This window comes from Propithecus coquereli, unplaced genomic scaffold, assembly GCF_000956105.1.
Source record: "Propithecus coquereli isolate 6110/MARCELLA unplaced genomic scaffold, Pcoq_1.0 Scaffold5, whole genome shotgun sequence".
Lineage (NCBI taxonomy): Eukaryota > Metazoa > Chordata > Mammalia > Primates > Indriidae > Propithecus > Propithecus coquereli.
In genome coordinates this window covers 12,650,742-12,673,788 of record NW_012150840.1, presented here as the reverse complement: position 1 = coordinate 12,673,788, position 23,047 = coordinate 12,650,742, and the positions used below count along the sequence as shown (strand labels likewise).

Here is a 23,047-nt window from a genome sequence, read left to right as displayed (position 1 = left end):
CACATGGAAATGAAGAGACCCTGACATCAAACCTGGACAGACCTACTGAACAGCAGGTCAGGGGGCTCTGGAGGCCACCAACCAGCCCACATTCCTTCTAGGTGGTCCTTCTCATGATGTCCTACAGATATGATAACTATTCAAGAAAGCTGTGGTCGAGGGCTAGCAGATAATGAGATCCGAAGCTGTGTCATTACCCAGGAAACCTCCACCAAGTATGTGACCACCAGATCATGATCACTCATGAATGCTAACAGTTGACTCCTTTACATCTTTAATATGCAGAATTATGAATTCCCCAGAATCTTCCAGCACCATTGAGGACAGAGAACCCACCAGAATTTCCCCACTACTTTTGCTGCAGATTAGAAGATGGGGTGAGTTTCGTATTGGATGCTCCATCTCCATTTCCCAACATAATCTGCTCTGATGTTAAGGCAAGGCTTTCTGTCCTTGTTGACAGTCTGTCTTTTCCTATTGGACATGGGGGTTCAGATGCACCATGCTCCTGGTGCAGGCAGGAGAGGCCAGGGCACGGTGTAGACTGGTCCTCCAGCCCTGTGAGTCAGTATAGGTGCCCCGGAGCCCTGCTCCTGCCTCTTCCCCACCTCTTACAATTGTGCCTAACAGTTTTAAAGGAATGTCTGAGAGAACATGGTAACAATCAAGTCTGACTGGGCTTTCTTCAGCTTTAAAAGTGTCTTATTAAAGCTTTGCTGACTTTACCATGATCTCCATGTTTAATGAGAGGCCTCAAAGAATTTGAAAGCAAAAGATGAAGAGAGGAAAAAAGCCACAAGCTATAATCACCATAATTATACAATCCCACGATGAGCTGAAAGCAGCCCTAGTGAAGCCCAGAGAGGAGGGAATGTCATCAGCAATTGGGTTGGCTCTTAGGACAGCTGGAAGGCATGTGACATGGAGGCCCTTCCCTTCCCCTGGGCGGGGCTGAGGATGAGTCCCCATGCAGGGCTCGAGGAGAGGAACCTAGGAGGGCAGTTTCTCCTCAGTCCGAGGTCTCTGGGGGCAGGCTCTGCTCTTGGCCAGGCTGAGACGACTTTGGTGTCAGCTTGTGCACCTGGAATCTGCAACTGGCATTGAGTACAAGGCAAGTGGCTTTACCATCTTTTATGCTTTCAACAAAGCATGCTTTCTGGATGGGAACTATGACAGGCTAAGCTTTCTCCAACCCAGGGCCTGGGCACCCACGAACATGGCCACTCCTGGCTGTGCTCAGCCTCTGCACTACAGCCGCCAGCCTCCTGTGCCAGCCGGCACCTGCGTCCTCCACTTGCTGACCTCCTTTTAGGCATTCAGGGGAGACAGCCCTATTGCCCAAAGCTCAGCTGCTACAGCAGAAACTGACAAAAAAACAAAAAACAAAACAAAAACCCAAACCAACCCAAACCAAATTAACAATAGCAACAACAACAACAACAACAAACCAGGCAAGAATGACATGTGAAGGGCAGTAATTCCACTTCTTGACAGTTGCCCTTGCTTTGAGTGTGCCATCATCTGGCATTTTCTCCCTCAAGGCAGGGTCTACTTGGAATCCTTTGGATTCCCCTCCTCCAATCTCAGCAGATGCCCTTCATATAATCCATTCTCCCTTTCTACCACCCATTTGTAAAGCACAGAATGGAATGCAGTAAGATCCATGTAAGAACTATTTAATGTGGCATGGCATCCCAGTTGCAAGAGGCCAGGGGACCCAGTGCAGAAAGCTACTCTACAACATCCCTGGCCATTCAGCTTCTAAACGGTTAACCAGGGAGCTCATTGCTCCTTGGGGTGACATAGTCCATTGTTGGGTAGTGACTACTGTTAGAATATTTTTAGTAGAGTGACAGTCCCCACATTTTCTAGCCATTTGTTCTAGTTTTGCCCTCTGCAGTAATCCACTCACTCTGGAAGACAAACGCAAACAGATTTCACGATGGCCATCAAGTCTGCTGGGGGCTAGCCGTCTTCAGTTTCCTCTGACATGGCTTCTAGAGTCCCTTTCTTTCCCTAGTCATTTTCTTCTGAATTTTCCTGATAAAATGTGGGGGCTTAGAACCAAGACTTACTCTAGAGCAACACAAAACCTCTCTTCTCTGACCAGTTCACTTTTGTTATCGTAGCCTAAAACTGCCTGTTTTTAAGTGGCTGCATCCTGCTTTTGCTTATATTAAGCTTGCAGTCAAATACAAGCCCAGAATTTTTTTCACTTTGAATTATAATGAAGGCAATGAATGCAATCCTATAGTTGTGAAAATTGAATTTTTAAAAAACATAAATGTAATCTGGTGAAATTTTATATAATTGTTTCTGACCCCTTAGTTCAGTGGAAGGAGATGATTTTCAAATACAGTTTCATTATCTGCCAAAGGAGCAATACTTTCCAGGTTTGGATCTTTGAATACGGTTGGCACGTTCGTCTCTTCATCCAAGTCATCAAAAAGGATGTTGGATGGGCCGTGGCTGGACCGTTCTGGCTCACAACCAGAGACTGCCTTTCCAGCTGACAGAGAAGGATTAATTCCCCCCTCACCAGCCACTGAGACACTGAATATACTCGCTTTTCTTATGTATGGGCAGAGGGAAGTGGAGGGGGTGGGAGAGAACATTATTTTCAACTCTATTGCAGTACTAACAAGTCACAAACAAATATCTCCTGGAGCAGGGGATGTAGTTATTACGGTCATCAGCCTCTACTAAGCCAGACTGCATGGGGGCATGGACGGTTCTTGCTAAATATAATATCACACCAGCGAGTCCCATTCCCATTTGGGGCCAAGGTGCTGTTGCTCAGGCAGACAGGATTTGACCATGACGACGAGCATGGAGGAACCACTGCTCTGTGGGGCCTGCCACTGCCGGGGTAGCTACAGACTCCCACCCTGTCTCACCTTCCCTCCCAATGGGGAGCCACCAAGCACACACCCAAGGGTCTTTTTCTCACTGGCCATTGGACAAACATCACAAAAATGAAAGTGCCACTGCTCTGAGCTCTCCTGAGCTCCCCTGCAGTGTTCCATGCAGCCGGGCTGCTTAGAGCATCGTCTTACAGATTGCGCCTACCCACGAACACGCAGCTGCCCGCCTTCCACAGTGCTGTGCCTTCCTGGCTCGACTCAATCTTGGGAGACTCATCAGCTGTTTTAAAGAGGGGAAGCGTCCCTAGTTGCCTCACCAGGAACTTGTTTGGGGTGGGAACTCCATGGGGGTCTTACTTCTTGGCCTTTGAGTTCCTTAGACCTTAAGTTCTATGACTTCCCCTTGAACTCTACAGTTCGGACAACAGGCAGAGTTGGGTCTCCTCTCCTTGACCTTGACATTGGCAGCATTGTCCCCTTCCTAGGTTCCTGCCATTGGACACCTCTCTCCGGCTCCTTCTGCTGTGGTGTCACTGCTTCCCTGACAGGGAATGAGGCAGGTCCCGTCCTCTGCAGAGGTGGGCATCCTGCCTGTCTCTTGGCACAAGTGACACAGAGCAGGCTGAAACCCCACAACCCCACCAGCCACTTCTACAGTGAGAGCACCTTTCTAGAAGGATGTCTCTCCTGCAGGGGGTGGGAGGAAGGCAACGCCATGGCACAGGGCTGCAGGCCACCTCCCGAAATAGAACCCACCTGGCACACACTCACGGTTGCCCCAGCCTGCCTCGCTGGAGCCTGGCAGGGTAGGCGATCTGGATCGGAATCGGTGGCTGTAAACACACAGCTGTGCCTTTCTGCCTCGGCGGAGTTTGATTTTCACTTGACTGCCTGGCACACTGGGGTCTGGGGAAGGCAGGGCAGGGCCTGGGAGGGGGCGAGGGAGGCCGGCAGGGGAGGCGGGGAGCAGCTGCCCCCGCAGAGCCCCGCTCGCCCCATGTGTCCGGAGGCTGAATCACCGCCGCTGGGCTTTTTCTCTGAGTGGGCGCAGGGCGGGGAGGGCTTTTTGGCTGCTTTCGGCTGACAGGTTGAACCATCAGCTGCAACAGCTGGGGGTTCCTCCTTCCAAGAGGAACGGAAGGGTCTGGGGCCTAGTGTCTCAAAAACGACAACCGACCTCTGGCCCTTTTTGATAAATAAAAATCTCACCCCTCCCTGGAGTTTTGGGAAGATCCCCCCATCCTCGCCACGGAGAATCACTTTGTCACTGTGTCTTCTCTGTATCCCACCAGCCATGCCGATTCTGTTGTTTTACATTTTATAGTTTGTTTATAAAAATAGATTTTTACATTTTTGTTTTCCAGATACAAAACTAGAACAGTAAATATGCTTTTTCTATTTTCACATGGAGCCAAGGTAAGGAGAGAAGGACAGAGACCTGAGGAGACTTAACCACGGACTATAACCAGGATAACAACGTCTTCCGTACCCTTTTTCCCATCTCTAAAAGAGGACAGCGACGAGCTGTTCCAGGGTTCCCTAGGGAACCCGAAAGTCTGGGGCCGGGTGAGAACAGATTGATGCTGAGATTCTCAAGTGCTCATCTTTCATTTCTTCCTGTGCCCACGGGGCCCCTGGGACCCCACAATGCAGGTGGTGATGCGGCAGCACCAACCTGGTGCCCATGCCCACTCTTCTGCCCAGCTGACCTGGTCAACCTTCCTCCCGACACACACAGCTGGGCATCCAGATTGCAGCGCAGGGGCTGCAGAACCGTCCAGGCCCAGGGTGGAGGTCTCTCTCCCTGTTCTTGGTGAGCACCCGTGCCCGCAGCTGCTGCCAGTGTAGGATATGAGTGAGCCCTGAACAACCGAGGCGGGGGGGCCTGCCGTGCAGGTGTAGACAGCCCAGGGCACTCAGTTCTCCCGCCAGCACCTGTCCAGGGTTTGTAAATACACCCAACTCAACTCTGCCCGTGGTTTATTTCCCAGACTGAAAGGCTGGTGGACACTTCCAAATCAAGTCGCTAATTGGGCAGAAGGCAGCTCCTCTCTGATTCTGAGGGAGGGTTCACAGAACTCAGCAGTCTCAGGATAGAGAGAAGCACAGCCCTTAGAACACTTTCAGCTGGAGAGGACCATAGAGATGATCTAGTCCATGTCATTATACAGAGGAGGAAACCAGGACCCAGAGAGGGCTAGTGATTTGCTTGAGGTCACACAGCTAGCAAGCTGAGGCTAGAAGCAGGAGCCACTCTGTGTGGGGGCTGCTGAGGTGTTTGGGAGTCCCAGGAGATGTCCTTGCTGCTCAAGAGATGCAGATTGTCCTGCTTTCCCTCCCGAATACTACTATGGAAGTCTCCTTCCATCTCTAGCCGGGGCCAGGGTTTCACTACCGCTGGATCTCAGTGCTCTTGAGATGGGAGAGGCTGGCACTACTGTTCGTGACCCAGTGGTCCTAAAGGGCTCTAAGGACTGTCTGCAATCAAAGTTAACCCTTGTAAAGATGCTGGAGGCCTGGAAAGATATTTTTCAGCTGAGGTCAAAGCCCTCTGGGGATCTGCAGAGTCTGGATATTAGGAACTCATTCCACCAGGTGCATGGCTGTCCCCGTGACATGCACGGGAGGAGGAGAAAACAACCCCCAGGGAAGGAGCTCTGCCGCTGGGTTGCTGGGTTGTCTGCCCTCTTCCTCCCCTGCCAGGGGCCTCAGCCCTCCACTTCCGGTCAGCACCCGGGCTGCAGCTGGGGCTTCTTCCTGCAGGGCTGTCTGGAAGGGGGAGGGGAGCTGTTGACTTCTTGGCTCTCATTAGCTTTTCCTTGGCTTCTGGCTGGGGAGGGAGGGAAGGGGCGAGGGAGGGTGGGTGGCAGCTGGCTCGCAGAGCTTCCCGCTCTCCATCTGACTTGCCTGCTGCATTCCTTGGCAGGCAGGACAGGAAAGCCTGCCACCGAGATGCACTCGTCATGTGCCGAGGCTCCCTCACCTTCCGGCCCTCCCTGCCGCAGTTCCAAGGAGCACCTTGGCAAAGCTAAACTCCGATGTTCTCTTAGGAGGTGGATGAACGTCTGGTCCTCACCTCCCCTCTCCTCCGCGGCCTCCAGAGCTTGCTCAGTCACCAGCACCTTAGGAGCCCAGGCTGGAGCTAGCGAGGCTCTCGGGAGGCAGCTGAGGAGAGGGGCCCGGGGAGCCTGACGCTAGCCTCACTCGCGGCTGCCATTTCTCCTGACGATGTGCCGTCACCCTCTGTGGCTTCTTCCGTGGAACTGTGCACAAGGAGCAGAGGACTTCCCCCAGCTTCTCCTCCTGCCACCATCCCCAAAGAGAAAGTCACATCGCTGCTGTTGTGGCTTGGCTGAGGCCTTGGCTTCCCCTCGCCCTCCCTCCCACGCGTCTTCCTGGTCCTCGCCGTCAGAGGCAGGCCCCGGGGAGGCCCTCACCCTTTGTGGGAGACCCTGCGGAATCTGAAGGAGCGAGCACACCTAAATGGGGGGGATAAGCCGCTCAGCTCTGGGCACCCTGGTGCCCCCATTGTCATCTGTCAGCCACAAAAGCAGGAAGACGGCAGAGACTGGCAGGCTGGCCGGGAGCACCAGGAAACAGCCTCCTCTCCCTGATCAGTAACGTCTGGGACTTTCTATGAAAGCATCGGCAGAAGAGGTGGAACCAACAATGACTAGCCAGATGTTTCCTACTGTGGTTTTCCTATTTTATAGCCACCGTGAAAGGCAGCTTCCCAGGGAGCAGGACTAGGGAGGAACAGGCTCCAGCTCCTTTGGCCCGTGGCCATGTCTGGAGGCCCCCTGGAGAAGCTGCTATGTGTTACAGCTCCTCTGAAACTGAGGCTCCTCGGACAAGGGCTACTGTGTACAGTGCTGTGGGTTATTCACTGCACAAGGGTGGCTCAGGGTCACGCTGGGGCTGAAATCCAGCCTGTGTTTCCCTTGGCCAGAGGGGCATCTGTGGGGCTGGGCCCACCAGAGGGAGTCCTGTTTTCTGTTTTGAATAAAGGCACATGATGGGCTAGTTGTGCCCTGCCATGGACTTTATTTAGTCATATTTGGTTCTGAGCCTGGGCCTTCCCTGTCGAATAAGCAGGATTTTAGGCAGGCTCTGTGGTTCCAGTTTGCCAAACAACGTGCCACTTGGCACAGCATTCCCAGACACTTGCTTTTATATTCAAGTCCTGGGTGACTTAGAATGAAGCTTCCATTGGAAGGAGAAGCTCACGCAGCGCTGCCTCTATTGATTAGGGCGTGCCAGGTCCCTTATGCACCCAAACTAGGATGGGCCTAGAAGCTTCCCTGAGCCCCAGTAAACTGCTCATTAGGACCTTGTGTAAAAGGGGGCATCTTTGGCTTTCAATGGACAATCCCTCCATGTCAAAGCACACCTTGAGAACTGGAAAAAACAGTTTGCTTTCTCCAAATGCTCCTCGTTTACCAAGATAAGAAAGTGAGCTACTTAGCTTCACTTCCCTCTTTTCCGTCATTAGCCCCAAGATGTGGGTGGTCTTCTTACCCCTCTTTCCCAGCAACGTGGGAATGCTATTGAATGAGCCCTTCCTTTAGTTTATGGCCTGCAGTATGTAGCCGATGAAGCATTCATGCAGATCTTCTCTTAGAGAAATCAAACACTTTATATATATAATATTCAGAGATTGGATATCAAATTGAAAGGCATATTGGTTGGGTGGTTAGCTCTGTTTGATTAGAACACTGGGCTGCTGAGACCAAATTCTTGGGTTCCAGCCTATGTAATCTGAGAGCCACTACTGTTCTACAGCCACGGGCCATATCCCCAAACGTAGCCACATCTTGTGGGGATGCGGCTTTACCCCAAGAGCACAAGGAGCAGGGCTAGATCAGTGGAAATCCATCTGTAGCACTCGAACCAAAAATTCTCAGTGCACCACCCATGAGAGTCTCCTGTTCATAAAGGAGCAGCAGAGAATTTAGGGATTTAGGTATTTTTTTAAAAGTTTGAGCCTTTTGTCCATACCCTCAGGATTTGGGGTAATTTTCTCTTTCGGTCTGCCCTGAAAACATCTCCGTAAGTTCTCCCATGTGCACACTTCAGACACTGGAGGGGAGGAGGGGTGTCTGGTGCTTTCCTGCTCCAAATGCTCTGTCCACAGACCTTGGAGAACCACCACGCCAACACCACTTCTGGAATGAAGGGAACTCAATGAATGCTCCTCACGGAGCTTCACAGAGACCATTCTTGCCTTTCCTGAGACCCACTTCTCATGAAAAGCCGCCTGAAGATGTCAGGGTGTCTTGTCTAAGCGCCAGGCTTCCTCTTACACCCTCGGCCTGTACATCACCCTGAGGAGCCTCCATGGGGCCGTCAAATCTCTGCTTCCCTACGGTTTGCACTGGAGGAAACTGTCCTTTCAGCCTATCAACAAAATCTCTAAACATCCTCTGCCCACAGAGCAGCCAGGCCTCAGAAGAGAGAGAGAGAGATGGGATTCCCCCCACTTTCTATCGGGCCATTGTCGGGTGGAGGAGGTCCCACAGGCCTTGCTTCTGACAGCCTGTGGCACCTTCTTGGTGCGTGAAGCCACGTGGCCATGGCAAACCAGCTTCAGAGTCAGACACGGGACGAGCAGGCCTTGCATTCTGCATGTTCTGATTTCTTATGAGGAAAAGCCACAGAGAGGGAAGACCAAAGAAGAAAAGGATGAGTACCTACTAGAGTTATTGCGATGCCTACACCTAGTGAATTCAAAATAATGTTCCAATGCACTTAAAATGCATCCAGCTCTGGCAGGTAAATGACTAGGTTGCTTTCAACCCAGGGTTCTTAGAATTTGTGTTAGAAGGATGAAATAAGGATGCTAATCATACAGTAGTCAAGTTTTACAAGGACTTTCCTCTCCAACAGAGGCAAAAACAAAACAAAGCAACACAAAAAAAACAAAAACAAAACAAAAAAACAAGTCAGCTTCAGTGGGCTTCCCCCTTGGAGAAGGGAAACGTGGCCAGTCCCCTATGTGCGACCCCTGCTCCCTGGCCGCCACCTTGGCTCCCTCTGATTCAGGGCCTCTTTGTTCAGGGGCCCATGAACTCTGCGGCTTGTGATGAGTCAGTGAATGAGCGGGATTGATACCTCCTGTGCACCGAGCTCTCTGCTCCAATCTTGGAGAGACCAGCACAGAAAGAGGAGACAGGTCTGTGCTGTCCTACAGAGCACAGCAGAGTCTCCACCATGTGCCGCAGGGAAGAACCACTCATTGCCTGCTCCCACGTGTTACTGGGGGTCTCCTTACGTGCCACTGTGGGCCCTACCACTCTCTAAGGGGTGTGCGTGGGGGAAAGCCACCCGTCCACAAGAACAGTGAACCTGTAGGAACCTGTAGCCTGCCTTTCCTCAGCAACGTGGTAAGACCCCACTGCTGGGGAGCTCCAGGGACGCTGCTGGGATTCAGCTACTGCCCTCTTCTCCCTGTCACACTATGCGCATGAGGCTGATGGGGGCTGGGCGGGACACAGGGACTCATGCAGAGGCGACTAACACACACCAGCTAGACCACGCCGCCAGAACCCATGCAGCACGGCCGCTTTCTGCACACAGCAAAAGCCGCCTACACAGCAACATCAGCTCGCGACCTGCACCGGTGCGACCGCCAGAGTTCACAGAGGGAAATTTGGCTGTTTTTTTTTTTGTTTGTTTTTTTAGGATGAGTTATGATTCTCAGCCAATTTATTTCATCATATAGTTCGATGGCCTTCTCCCCGGGCTGCTGCAGAAGACGCACAAACCGCGCAGCCCCGAGGGCAGCAGGGTCCTTCCTCCTCAAAGCCCTGGACAGAAGATCAAGTGCCCAGGCCCGAGGCGGGGCCACCGAGTGTGCACCTTCTGCAGAGGGAGCCGCTCGCTCGTTTGCAAATTCGCCCTAGAAGGGAAGCTGCAGACGCTCGCAAAAGAAAAGGGCTGAATGGAGGGGAAAGCACTGGACTCCCTCCCACCCCAAAGAAAACGACAATCAAAAAGTGAATAAATAAATAAATAAAACAGGAAAGAAAGAAAGAAAAAACCCAAAAGCAAAAGAAATGTTGAGGGAAGAAAACCGACTGAACTTACCACACTGCGAGTGAATTTTTCTAGGGAAGTTCTACGACCTTGCTCACTTTCTGGCTTTAGGGGGAAAAAAAAAAAAAGGTAGGGAGAAAAATACAGAAAAAAAAAAAAGTCTTCAGCTTACACGTGGTTTCCAAACATCCGCAGCCGCAGCTAAAGAAGAACAAAAACGAAAGCAAAATGGGGCGAAAAACGGGAAAAGAGAAGCAGCCAGCGCTGATGGCAGAGTGGATGGGAGAGACAGAAGACAGAAGCCCAGGAGGAGTGGCGCTGCCTCCTCGAGCAGTGGGCAGAGGGGCGGGTTGCTTCTCAAGGGACCACGAAGTGCTGCAGGGCTCGGGCGAGGAGCCGCCATGGCTCTGCACGGGACCACAGCCGCGGGTTTGAGCCCCTTCCTGACCGCTTCCAACTGGCCCTGCCCATAGGCAGGAGCCCTGGCGGTTGTGGCCATGAGTCCCCAGGTGGCCATCTGGGGGTTCCAAGGGGTGACACAGAACAGACTAGCTCTGAGGGCCGGCAGGGTGTCAGGAGGATGCTGATGGGACGGCAGGAAGTGGTCACCAGGGAGGTGAAGTCATCCACTCCACTGGGAGTCTGGTTAGTACTGTTTTCTCTCTCGAAATTCCCCTGCCCAGGGGCAGCCAGAAAGTTTGCTAACTTCAGTGACTTCCTAATGACCCTCGTTCTGCATCCTTAGAGCAAGGAGGGTCTACCATGTCCTCTGCAGTGACAAAGGGTCTTCGGCCTCAGAAGACAATACCATGGGGATTGTTCTGAATAGAAAATGCTCTCTCATGATCCAGGCAGGTGACACCTTCCAAGGTGTACTCATGCCAGGCTAGGGGAGGCTCAGGAAGCTCCTAGGGAACCCTTGGCAGGGGCAAGGGGGCAAAGCCCTTGCACATTCTCCCAGGCCTAGCCCACCTCTGCCGCCGAGGAAGAGAGGGGTGGTGTGCTCCAGACCTTGCCCCGTGTTTCCCACCTGCAGGGGTCCCAGGAGAATTTATCCTGGAGCTGTGTTCCAGGGTCCTGGGCCCGAGGCTGGGTAATTCGGAGAGTACACACACTCACACGGACGCACACATACACGCAGCAAATAACTGAAATTAGTGAGCTGAGAGGCAGCCAGGTGTCTGTGGGTCTGCAGGATGTGCTGAAAGCAGAGAGGGCAGGCCGAAGGCAGCCAGCTGTCATGTGGATGAGGTCAGGGGGCCTTCCTTGGCAGCCACCCCGTCCCCATCAGCTCAGCCAGCTGCCAGAGGCAGATAGGAGGTTGCAGAAGGAAAACACAACACAAACGACACACCACCACAGGGGTGGGCTGGGCTTTCTTCTTGCACAAGGATCTGAAGGATCCATGCTCGGCCCTGGGTACCATAAACATCTCCATTGTGGGGGTGGCAGGACTCTACTTTAATCCCATGGCAGCCCGGGTGCCACACATTTGGCTCAAGTTGGGCCAGTCCTCGGCCCTGCATTCTGTGCTTATCATTCTTGTCCTCTGGCTACTGAGTTGCTGCTCACAGAGGGTAACCACTGGCCTGACTCATTCTGGTTCCCCGGCCTTGTGCGGGCCATCAAGCTGCCCTGGAAAACCACCATCACTGGTACTTAACTGTCCTGGAGTAGCCCCCAAACCCGGCTCACCTACCCCTGAGAAACCTGGTTCTTCAGAGTGACTACGCTTTACTTTGAAAATATTAGGAAAGAGGATGAATTAGGGACAAAGGAGCAGAAGGCTGTCCCTCCAGACCCCATCCGGGGGCTGTTCTTGGCAGAAAAGTGAGGCTGAGTTATATGCCCTCTCCTAGCCGGAGGTTGGTTGTGACTCTCACATACCTTTTATGACCTGGACATTAATATCATAGGGTGAGCCTGTCCCTGAAGTCAGCAGATACTCTGGGCCTACCTGAAAGTGCCGAGTTACAAATCAGATCCGTACGTGGAGACTCTCAGGAAGAAATGGGAGGAGAAAGTAGTTTTGTCACTGGTTTGGGAAACAACTCCTCGATGTTGAAAAGTTGATGGCTTGCTGCCTCAAGAACATCCCTTAATTTGGGGCCTGGGAGGATAATTCCAGTGAACTCCATTTGTAACATTTCGCAGAAAGGCTGTCAGTCCCTTCCTGGCTCAGATACCCTCCTCTGAGAAGTTTTCCTCTTGTAAGAGAGGATTGGGAAGCACAGATAGCTCAGCCCACTTCCTGGCTTGAGGTGCGTTTTCCCTTGTGTTCAAACCCGCAAGGAGACTGAACAGCCTCTAACTTCTCCTTGTCAGGTGTGTAGACACACCCAGATTGGTCAGACTGCTAAAGCCTTCGAATGTCCTCAAATCATGATCCGTTCAGGTGTCTTGAGCAACAGGAAATAAGGAAAACTTACTTTGACCTTCTCCCATGACATCTGGGCTAGAGAGATCAAAAGTCTCTATAACCTTTCGCTTTCCTCCAGTTCTTAAAAAAATGAGCACCTGAGCCATTTGTGGGGTGTCAGGCCCCTCTAGCAGAGCCCCTTGATGGACATCCTGCAGCGAGGGAGCCGGCAGGAAGCCAGGTTTAGCATGCTCCATCGTAGGAGCTATGCCTGATGGGAGGGCTGCAGGAAGTTAAGAGAGCTGGGTTTTTGAAAATCTGGACATTCCTGAGGTCCTTTTCCCTCTCTCAGACTGTTAGGGCAGGAGAGCAGGATACAAATGCTGCCCGGGACTCTGGAGTTGTGTGGTACCAACCAGATATGCGGACAGGATCCTGGCACACCGGGTGACAGCACACAGAAGCCTTGTGTGGCTGAGAGAGGCAGCCCAGCACAGAGCGTGTGGATGCACAACCACGTGTTAGGGGCTGGCGTTGGGAGGCCGGGAGGGGAGAAGAAAGGGGCGCATGTGCTCCTAAGTGGCGTGGCGTGGAAGTCGTGGAGTCTGGTGCAAGTTGAGCCAACGTGGGCCTCAGATCAGAGGTGACAAGTACAGCATTTGGGCAGGCATACTAGACCCAGGAGCTGTCTCTCTCAGCCCCCTCTCCTTCCTTCCCTCCTCCCAGAAACCAGCTGATTCCACCCCTGCTGTCACCCTTCACCACCTGCATGCTGAGGTCCCTGCACCCCAAATCCATGACTCCCAGGGCTTAATTCTAAGTGGAAGACTAAGAAGGAGCTGGGCGCAGTTGCTGGGTGCAGTTTTCTCTTGGTTAAGAGAAAAGGGGGGGTGTTGAGGAGGAAGCAGTCCTGGGATGACTCCAGGGACCGGATCAGCCCTTGGAAACTGACAAGGTTTCCTGTCTCGTGAGGGGGCTGCCCAAACCCTTGCCTCATACCCGTCTGGGCTGGTCAGGGAGAGAAGTCTGTGGGGAGGGGGCTGGTCTTTTCAGTGAGGGGCTGTCTCTGGTGTGCTAAGGGTTTTGCTGGTGTTCTTGCCAGCCTTGCACTCCTGTATTTGGTCACACTCCCTGCACTTGGTCACACTCCCTGCACTGCTGTGGGCAAAGCACGCAGACAGAGGCAGTGGGACATGGAGGTAGGAGGCCATATCCTGGACCTTGGGGGAGGGGTGGGGCGGTGACCATCCTAACTCTTTCCCATTGGAGTGGGAGCAGATAGAGCAGGGAAAGAAGAAAAGAGAAAATAAATAAAACCCAAGGGATGATATTCTCATTTCACACTAGCAGCAAGCAGCAGGCAAGAGTCAACAGTGCTAAGAAAGGCAAGCCTGCCCTTCCCAAAGATACCTTCTTCTTGGCCAGCAGCAAGTCCTGGTAAGCATTCGACCGGAGGAAGCGGGCATAGCTGTCACTTTTCATCAGCTTGTAGATGTGCTCCTGGGGGACACAAGGAAGAGCTGTCAATCAATGCTAAAGGAAATTGCAATCCAATTGATCACTGTTTGGGGAAAGACACAATGGAATCTAGGTATGTTTGTATGGACCTGGAAAAACTTGCAATGTGTTACCCCTCTGCCCCTCCAAACTCAGAAACACCAAACAAAGCATACTTTCTCTCTTAGACTAAAAGATCCCTGAGGGTCATATCCCAAAGGGTCTATAATTGGGTCTGGGTGCTGTGTTGGGGTGCTTAATGATTAAAACCACAGGCACAGCAATAAGAAGGAACGAACTATTGATATACCTGACTAATTGCATGACTCTTAAGGGAATTACGATGAGTGGAAAAGCCAATCCCCAGATTACGTACTATGGGATTCCATTTATATGACATTCTTGAAATAAAAAATTATAGAAATAGAGAACCGATTAGTGGTTGCCAGGGGTTAGGGATGGGGAGGAGTGGGAGGGAGGGAGGTGCGGTTATAAAAGGCAACAGGAAGGATGTTTGTTATGATAAAGTGCTCTGTAACTTCACATATCTTACATAGGTGATAAAGTTGCATAGAACCAAATGCACACATGTGTACACGGCACAAATAAAATTGGGAAATCTGAATAAAATCAGTGGCTTGTAGCCATGTCAATATCATGGCTGTGCTACTGTACTATAGTTTTGCAAGATGTTACCATTGGGGGAAACCAGGTAAATGGCACATCTCTGTACTATTTCTTACAACTGCTTGTGAATCTATAAATATCTCAAAATAAAGAGTTTAATTAAAAAAAACCCCACACGCAATGATGCAATTGGGTCAGTTTGTGCATTTCAGGGCCACCATCTTGTCCTGGAAGGGGGCTCTTGGCAACCAGCTCATGAGGCATGGGGGTGAATAGGCCAGGCCTGCGCCTAACATCCAGGAGGGGCAGTGCTGCCTCTTCTCCTGGGCTCCTAGAGGCATTTACATTCTGGCCTTGGCAATGGATTTCACTCCTGACTTTTAGATAAGTCCTATACCCTCGTGGTCCCTTCTTAACAGATCTGTCCTCATCAAGGGCAGGAAAATCCTGGTCCATTAAAAGGGAAAACTTGTTGGTGGGACAAGTATTTTTCATTCATTGAAGTGGATTCAGCTTAGCTGCACAGGAGAGCTTGGCTGTACCAAAGGGGACCTCTTAGGAGGGAAGGTGGGACCATTAGTGGCTGGCCTGGTAGAGGAAGCATCTTCTTCTTGCAGGGTCATTGTTCATCCCATGAAGCCAGACTAAGGCCCCAGTGCTGCGGGGAATGGACAGCTGGTCAGCTGGGGGGCAGAACTGGTCATTAAGAACCTCTTCCTTGGGTCCTCTCCCGAAGGAGGATATTAGAAGAGGAAGCAGAGGCCACCCAGCAGCTGCGAGCACATTTTAGAGATACCTGGCCAGAGGAAGCTGGAGCAATGGCAAGGGCTCACCAAGACTCCCTCCCTACCCAGCGCAAAAGAAAGTGAAAGCACGATTGCTAAGACATGACATCAACCTAAGTGTCCATCCATGGATGAATGGATAAAGGAAATGTGGTATATATATATACAATGGAATACTATTCAGCCTTAGAAAAAAAGGAAATCCTGTTATTTGTGACAACATGGATAAACATGTAGAACATTATGTTAAGGGAAACAAGCTAGGTACGGAAAGATAGATACATGTCTTCACTTATACAGGCATACCTCGGAGATATTGCAGGTTTGGTTCCAGACCACCATGATTAAGCAAACATAGCAATAAAACAAGTCACACAAAGTTTTTTTTTTTTGGTTTCCCAGTGCATATAAAAGTTATGTCTATACCCTATGTAGTCTATTAAGTGTGCAATAGCATCATGTCTAAAAAAACACTGTATATACCTTAATGAAAAAATACTTTATTGCTAAAAAATTGCAAATGATCATCTAAACCTCCAGTGAGTTGTAATCTTTTTGTTGGTAGAGGGTCTTGCCTCCATGTTAATGGCTGCTGACTAATCAGGGCAGTGGTTGCTGAAGGTTAGGGTGGCTGTGGCAATTTTTTAAAATAGGACAATAAAGTTTGCCATATCGACTGACTCTTCCTTTCACAAAAGATTTCTCTGTAGCATGTGATACTGTTTGATAGCATTTTACCCACAGTAGAACTTCTTTCAAAACTGGAGTCAATCCTCTCAAACCTTTCTGCTGCTTTATCAACTAAGTTTATGGAATATTCTAAATCCTTTGTTGTCATTTCAACAATGTTCACGGCATCTTCATTAGGAGTAGATTCCGGCTCAAGAAACCACTCTCGTTATTCATCCATAAGAAGCAAATCCTTTGTCTGCTAAGGTTTTATCATGAGGTTGCAGCAATTCAGTTCATGGCTTCAGGCTCCACTTCTCACTCTAGCATTCTAGTTCTCTCACGATTTCCACCACATCTGCAGTTTCTTCCTCCACTGAAATCTTACACTTCTCAAAGTCATCCACCAGGGTTGAAATCAACTTCTTCCGAACTCCTCTTAATGTTGATACTTCAATCTCCTGCCATGAATCATGAATGTTCTTAATGACTTAAAATGGTGACTCTTCTACAGAAGGGTTCCAGTGTACTTTGCCCGGATCCATCAGAGGAATCACTATCTATGGCACCTGGAGCCTGATGAAATATATTTCTTAAATAACAAGACTTGAAAGCTGAAATTACTCACTGATTCATGGGCTGCAGAATGGGTGGTACATTAGCAGGCATGAAAACAACATTAATCTCCTTTACACTTTCATCGGAGCTCTTGGTAATTAGGTGCATTGTCAATGAACAGTAATATTTTAAAAGGAATTTTTTTTTTTTTTTCTGAGCAGTAGGTCTCAACAATGGGCTTAAAATCTTCAGTAAACCATGCTGTAAACAGATGTGCTGTCATCCAGGCTTTGTTGTTCCATTTATAGCGCACAGGTAGAGTAGACTTAGCATAATTCTGAAGGGCCATAGGATTTTTGGAATGGTAAATTAGTGTTTGCTTCAACTTAAAGTCACCAGCTGCATTAGCCCTGAACAAGAGAGTCAGCCTTTCCTTTGAAGTTTTGAAGCCAGGCATTGACTTCACCTTTCTAGCTATGAAAGTCCTAGATGGCATCTTCTTCCAATAGGAGGCTGTTTTGTCTATGTTGAAAATCTGTTGTTTGGTGTGGCCACTTTCATCAACGATCTTGGCTGGATCTCCTGGAAAACTTACTGCAGCTTCTCCATCAGCACTCGCTGTGTCACCTTGTACTTTTATGTTATGGCAATGGCTTCTTTCCTTAAACTTCATTAACCAACCTCCGCTAGCTTCAAACTTTTCTTCTGCAGCTTCCTTACCTCTCTCAGCCTTCATAGAACTAAAGAGAGTTAGGGCCTTGCTCTGGATTAGGCTTTGATTTGAGAGAATGCTGTGGCTGGTTTGACCTTCTATCCAGACCATTCAAACTTTCTCCCTATCAGCAATAGGCTGTTTCTCTTTTTTATTATTCATGTGTCCACTGGAGTAGCACTTTTAGCTTCTTTCAAGAATTTTTCCTTTTCATTCATAACTTGGCTAACTGGTTCAAGCGGTCTAGCTTTTGGCCTATCTTGGCTTTCAACTTGCCTTCCTCTCTAAGCTTAATCATTTCTGGCTTTTGATTTAAAGTGAGAGACATGCAACTCTTCCTCTCACTGAACACTTAGAGGCCATTGTCGGGTTATTAATTGGCCTAATTTTAATATTGCTGTTGATCAGGGAATAGGGAGGCCCAAAGAGAGGAAGACAGATGGGCGAAACGGCTGGTTGGTGGAGCAGTGAGAACACACACAACTTGTATCAATTAAATCCCTTGTCTTATACGGGCACAGCTTGTGGCACCCCCAAAACAATTACAATAGTAACATCAAAGATCACTGATCATCATAACAGATAATAATAATGAAAAAGTATGAAATATTGCAAGAATTATCAAAATGTGACACAAAGACACTATGTGAGCACATGCTATTGGCAAAATGGCACTGAATGCCTTGCCTGATGCCACAAACCTTAAATTTGTAAAAAACACAACATCTGCAAAGCACAATAAAGCAAAGTGCAATAAAACTAGGTACGCCTGTGTGTGGAATCTGAAACAATCAAACGCACAGGAGAAGAGAGCAGAATGGTGGTTACCAGAGGTTGGTGGGGGGTGGGAAGGATTAGAGAGATGTTGGTCAAAGGAAACAAAATTTCAGTGAGAGAAGAGGGATAAATTCAAGAGCTCATCATGGTGACTATTCACTATAGGGAAAACCATATACTGTATACTTGTCACTACAAACAATAAGTGTATGAGACAATGCATATGTTAAATAGCTTGGTTTAGCCATTCCACAATGTATACATATATCAAAACACCATGTTGTATATCATAAATACATACAATTTTACTTCTCAGTTAAAAAATAAAAAGAAAGTGAAAGCAGAAAGCAAGAAATGTCCTGGTCTCATGTGGGACCCTCTCTGTCTCACCGCTAGTTGGACCCCAAAGAATCCTTTTTTGGAACCAGATTGACTCTTCCTGAGGTAACCTGCATAGGTACAAAAGCAGGGTGGTTACCCACTAATGGGAATGAGCCCACTGCAAGGAATCAAGTGAAATTAAAAAGTGGCTTGGTTCTGAGACTACTTTGATAGTCTAGATGTGTTCTGATTTAACAAACTTAGTGGGGACAAAGCTCACTAAGTGTTTTTCTGCAAATTTCAGACAAAAATCCAGCCCACTCTAAGTTTAAGTTCCTTGAGGGTGGAAACAGTATGTTTTTATCCTCTGTAGATGCATAGCATCTAGCACAGGGTCAAATGTTAGTTGAATTGACATGAATTCTTGGTTCACTGAAATGCCTGTTTGAATTTGATGTCCGGCAAGGCTACAGGCTCCACACTTGCTTTGGATTGTGAGTGGGTGAAAGTTCTGGCTCTCTGTTTGGAAGGAGAGTGAGGATTCCACTCTGCTTTAAGGAGTGCGAGGCTGTTGGCTTAGCTATCCCCAAAGGCCTCAGAGCCCAGATCGAGGAACATCATTGGTCTCTGCTTTCATTCGTTGTCTCTATAAATTGTTCTAACATTTACATCTTAGATACAAATGTTAGTCCAGAGTAAAAATGACTCACTGTCTCCTTCTTGTGTTGGGCATTGCTCTGTCTGGCTGACAGAGCTCCTGAATCATCTGGAAAGGTCTTTCGTAATGCCTGGGCCCCTCCAAACCCCTCTCCAAAGCAACAGGTCCCTGCTTCTTGTTCTGACTTCTTGAAGGAACCTAAGTCCCCAGTATATATCTCACAATACTCCCCTGTTCCCCCAGGAGGAGTAAGGAAACCTCCCCCAGCCCAGCCCTTCTGGCCTTGGCAATAAATTTCACCCCCAATCCAGCTAATTCCTATAGATTCATTGTGGGCAGGAAAAATCTGGTCCATTAAAATAAAGAACTTGTCAATCAAAATAGAGCAGGATAAAGCAGATGCCTAAATGTTTAATCACAGCAACATTCAGCAAATATTTATTTAGCATTTACTAGGTGCTAGGCACTGTATTAGGCACTGAGATTACAGCCTTAACAAGACAAATATTAATAAGTCCTTGCTATCATAAAGCTTAGATTCTATTAGTCAAGACAGACTTTGCACAAAGGTGCATTTAGTCAATGAAGCTTAAGGGCTGCAAAGAAGGAATACATGTGCAGGGTGCTATGAATGGGTGTGCCTGGGGATGGCCTCCTCTGCTTCGGGTGAGGGATGGTGGTCCATCAACCAGAAAGATCCTTGCCAAGGCAGAAAGATCTGAGTAGACAGAGAGAAATGTGTCTCGCAATTCTGTGGGAAGAGGGGAGGGAGGGTCTGGTCTTGTAGCTGCACAGTCTGATCATCCAGAGCAAGAAGGACAACCCAGGGACAGGAGAAAACAGCAGCAAACAGTGGTGGTCCTCTCTCCAGGGGGGGTCCATGTGGGTCAGAGGAGCAGTTTGGCACCACGCTCATCTTTCCCAGGTCATATGGCCAATTCCAAAGCCAGGTACCAAGGCAAGGATGGTGTTGGGGAGGGAGGAAGAACACAACCTCTTGCAGGATGGGCCACATGAGGTGGTTTTACCTCACCAAGACCATCATTAGCCCTTGGCCATCACTGTGACAATCTCGATCACCCTGCAAGGGAACAATAACCAGAGCAATAATAGCAGATCCAAGGCACAGGTCTGAGAAAAACAGAATCCCAGAGCCTCTGCAGGTCGCCCACACCCGCTGCAGGGCCCATGGCTTCAGCTTCCCTCTGGCCTGGGCCTCTCTTTCCCACAGCCTAAGGATCTGCAAGGCTCTCTGCCCTTCTCCTCCACCCCCAAGCAAAGAAACGCAGCCTTTGATGTACCCAGTTGTGGAGCTGTGTTCCTTCCCCCTCGCCAGCTTTGTCTAGGAAACACAAAGACAGCACACAGGGGGTGGGTGAGCAGAGAGCTAGGATTTTTCTGGGAATGAGAATTAAGATCGGACTCAGGGTCTTTGGCCATTTCCCAAATGCAATGAGTTCATCACTGCCAGGGACAGCAAGTGTACAAAGCTCTTGGCAGTGACCTCTACTGATTTATGAGGGGTTCTGGTTTGTTTCCCCTGTTCTGCAGACAACCAGTCTTAAGGGAAATGTATATCCAGAATCTGCAAAGTGTAAGGGAGCCACTGGCAAGGCCAGCCAAGCCCCATGGAGTCGAAACTCCTAAAGGGCTAGAGAAAAAGAACTTCTCTCTCCGTCTCTCTCTCTTTCCTTTGTCTTATCTTCTTCCTTCCCTTCCTCCCCCATTCTCTCCAAGAGAGATGCTTGAATGAGTTGACTATGAACAAGTAGAACTACCAGAGGCCACATCTGTCTTTGGACCCAGTGGAGTGCCACCTACTCCAGGGAGGATGCGGATGGTTCTCCATACATTGAGAAACGATGCTACAGGGCCCTAAATCACAGCAATGTTTTAGCCGCAGTTCTCAGCGGTGGGAGGGAATCACACCCCTGTAGCGGTTGACAGTCACCCTGAGACACTCAACCTTCACTTCCGCTTCTTGGGCCAGGATGCTCTGAGGATGATGAGGGCCTCCGCTCACCTAGGGGGCTGAGGCAGAAGCAAACACAGCTGGGATCAGTAGGGTCCGACACACGCGAGCGCTGGAGGAGCGAGCGGCACCAGCTGTCTCAAAACCACACCTGCTATAAATCAATATTTTGCTGTGAGAGTCCTCATTTGGAAATTGCCTTTCTTTTTAGACAAGACACAGCGGCTCTCACAAGAGGAGGGGAAGGTAATCAGACAAATACCCAGGGCCTGGGCTGCAAGCACGAGGAGCACCCTCGGGTGCGTCCTCCCCTTGGCGGTGGGCTCCTAAGGCAGCGAAGATCTCATTTCCCAGCTTCGGAACATGCTCTTGGCGTGGAGGACCACTCAGCCGGAGTGCTGAACGCCGGCCAAGAGCTCTTCTTATGGTTTTCAAGTGTCCTATTTTCTTCTTGCAGGTGTACGTGCCTCATCTCTGCCCTCCATGCCACGCTTCCTAGAACAACACCCAGACTGTTGGGCCCTGTGCAGTCCCTTGAAGGAAGATGAGGCCACTGGGTAGGTGGCGGACAAGGAACTGGGCTGGGCATCAAAGGCTCAGGCTCAGGTCCTGACCCCGCCTTTCTAGCCTTGTCAATCACTCAACAAAGCACAGAAATGTAAGTGGAAGTGCTGTGAAAACGATTATGCGTGTCAAGTCACAACAGCGCGTTCACATAGTGACTGTCCTTGTGAGGGACGACATGCGGACGAGGTTGAAGTTTCTGGAGAGGGGAAGCAAAGAGGATTTGGGAGAGAGTCCAGCTGTACAATTTTAGTTGTCGGTGCTGCTTACTCTGAAGCAGCGATAGGTTTGAGCAACTCCATTTTGCAGACGACGACGCTGGAACTCTAACAAGTTAGTTAGTGGCTTGCCCAAGGTTAAGTGCGCAGCCAGGATTTGAACCCAGAACTGCACGACTCCAAAGCTCACACTCTTCCCACTTTGATGTGCTGCTTTTCATCGTCCTTGACTTGGCATTCCCAGGGGAGTCAGTTTTGCTTGGCTGAGACAAATAAAGTCCCTCCCTATGTGGTCACAGGAATGTTAGGGGCCTCCTCTCTAGTCCCCAATCTGAGTCATCCTGGTAGCAGATGTAGCCACAGCTCTCCACTCACCATTCCCTTTTGGGAACGAGTCACACCCGCCACTGTTAGCGATAGAAATGGCCAAGACACCAGGGCTGGCCCAGGCCCTAGTTCCTCACCTACCAGGCAGGCCACGCACAACTTGCCTTGCAAACTTGAAGGCAGCTGTGAATGGAATTTGCAAGGCCCCAGCCTGGCAAAGCACTGAGGGCTAATGAGCCCTTAGGAGGTCATTAAGTAGAAGTCTGCATCCTTGAGTCTCACCTTTCAAGAGACTCTTGACTATATTAAATCAAAGGTCTTCCGAACTTAGGTTAGCTGAAGCCTAAAGGAAATTAACTTTTCTTCAACTTGGGTCTTGCAGGACAGCATACTGCATTGGGGGGAAGGACTTAAAGTGGATCACAAACCAGTGTGTGCTTATTAAACACAGAAGAGGCAACAGAAAAGACCCCCCAGCAATACGGACATCCACTTAAGTGAATGACAGTGACCGCTGCTCCTCATGGACGCAGCGTTGGATGATCATCTTAGGATCACGTGGATCTGAAACGAGAAGCCCACATTTGGATTTCCTTGGCCTCTAAAGCAGGACATGGGGGCCCCTCGTTTCCATGTAAGGCATCATTCAAGGTCACAAGAAGGTGTAAGAGTAAATGATCATTTGCCTTTACCCTGCAAAACATCTACATAAATACGTTCGATTTAATTGGCCAAACGGTGCAGTATTCTCACGCTGTTCAATCCCTATTCTTAGATAGGGGTAGTTTCCAAGATAGCATTTCATATTGTCTTTTACCTACCCAAATACCATGGGGTGTCAACTTAGAAAAGTGTTTTCCTTTTCATATTCAAGGTCAAGGGGTTTGGTGCAAAGAAGCTATGCTTAGAAGTAGCAAAAAAGTAATTTTGGAATTTAAATTCTCTGATGTCTTCTCTCCAGGAACTACTAGTCTGTGTGGTATTAAACAGAACTGGATCGCAAACAACTGATTTGTTCTTTTCAAAATGTACCCCTCCCTCTGCTGTTCATCTTCCTAAAATAAAACCACCCACAGAATAAAATGAGTAACTCCTGGAGCAAGC

The 23,047-nt window shown here is 49.4% G+C and overlaps 1 protein-coding gene across 7 annotated transcripts in view; it reads right to left on the bottom strand.

Annotated features, from left to right (window-relative positions):
- The window catches only part of RGS6 (regulator of G-protein signaling 6), a 556,008-nt gene that overhangs the window by 10,863 nt on the left and 522,098 nt on the right, over positions 1-23,047 (bottom strand). For 3 of the 7 annotated variants that reach the window (XM_012656078.1, XM_012656077.1, XM_012656076.1), the window contains one exon: positions 13,669-13,758. In XM_012656078.1, coding sequence (XP_012511532.1) covers positions 13,669-13,758 — 90 coding nt within the window. Of the gene's footprint in view, positions 1-9,713; positions 9,784-9,950; positions 10,005-13,668; positions 13,759-23,047 lie in introns of those variants that run through there. The other 4 variants (XM_012656073.1, XM_012656074.1, XM_012656075.1 and 1 more) reach the window with 3 other exon arrangements.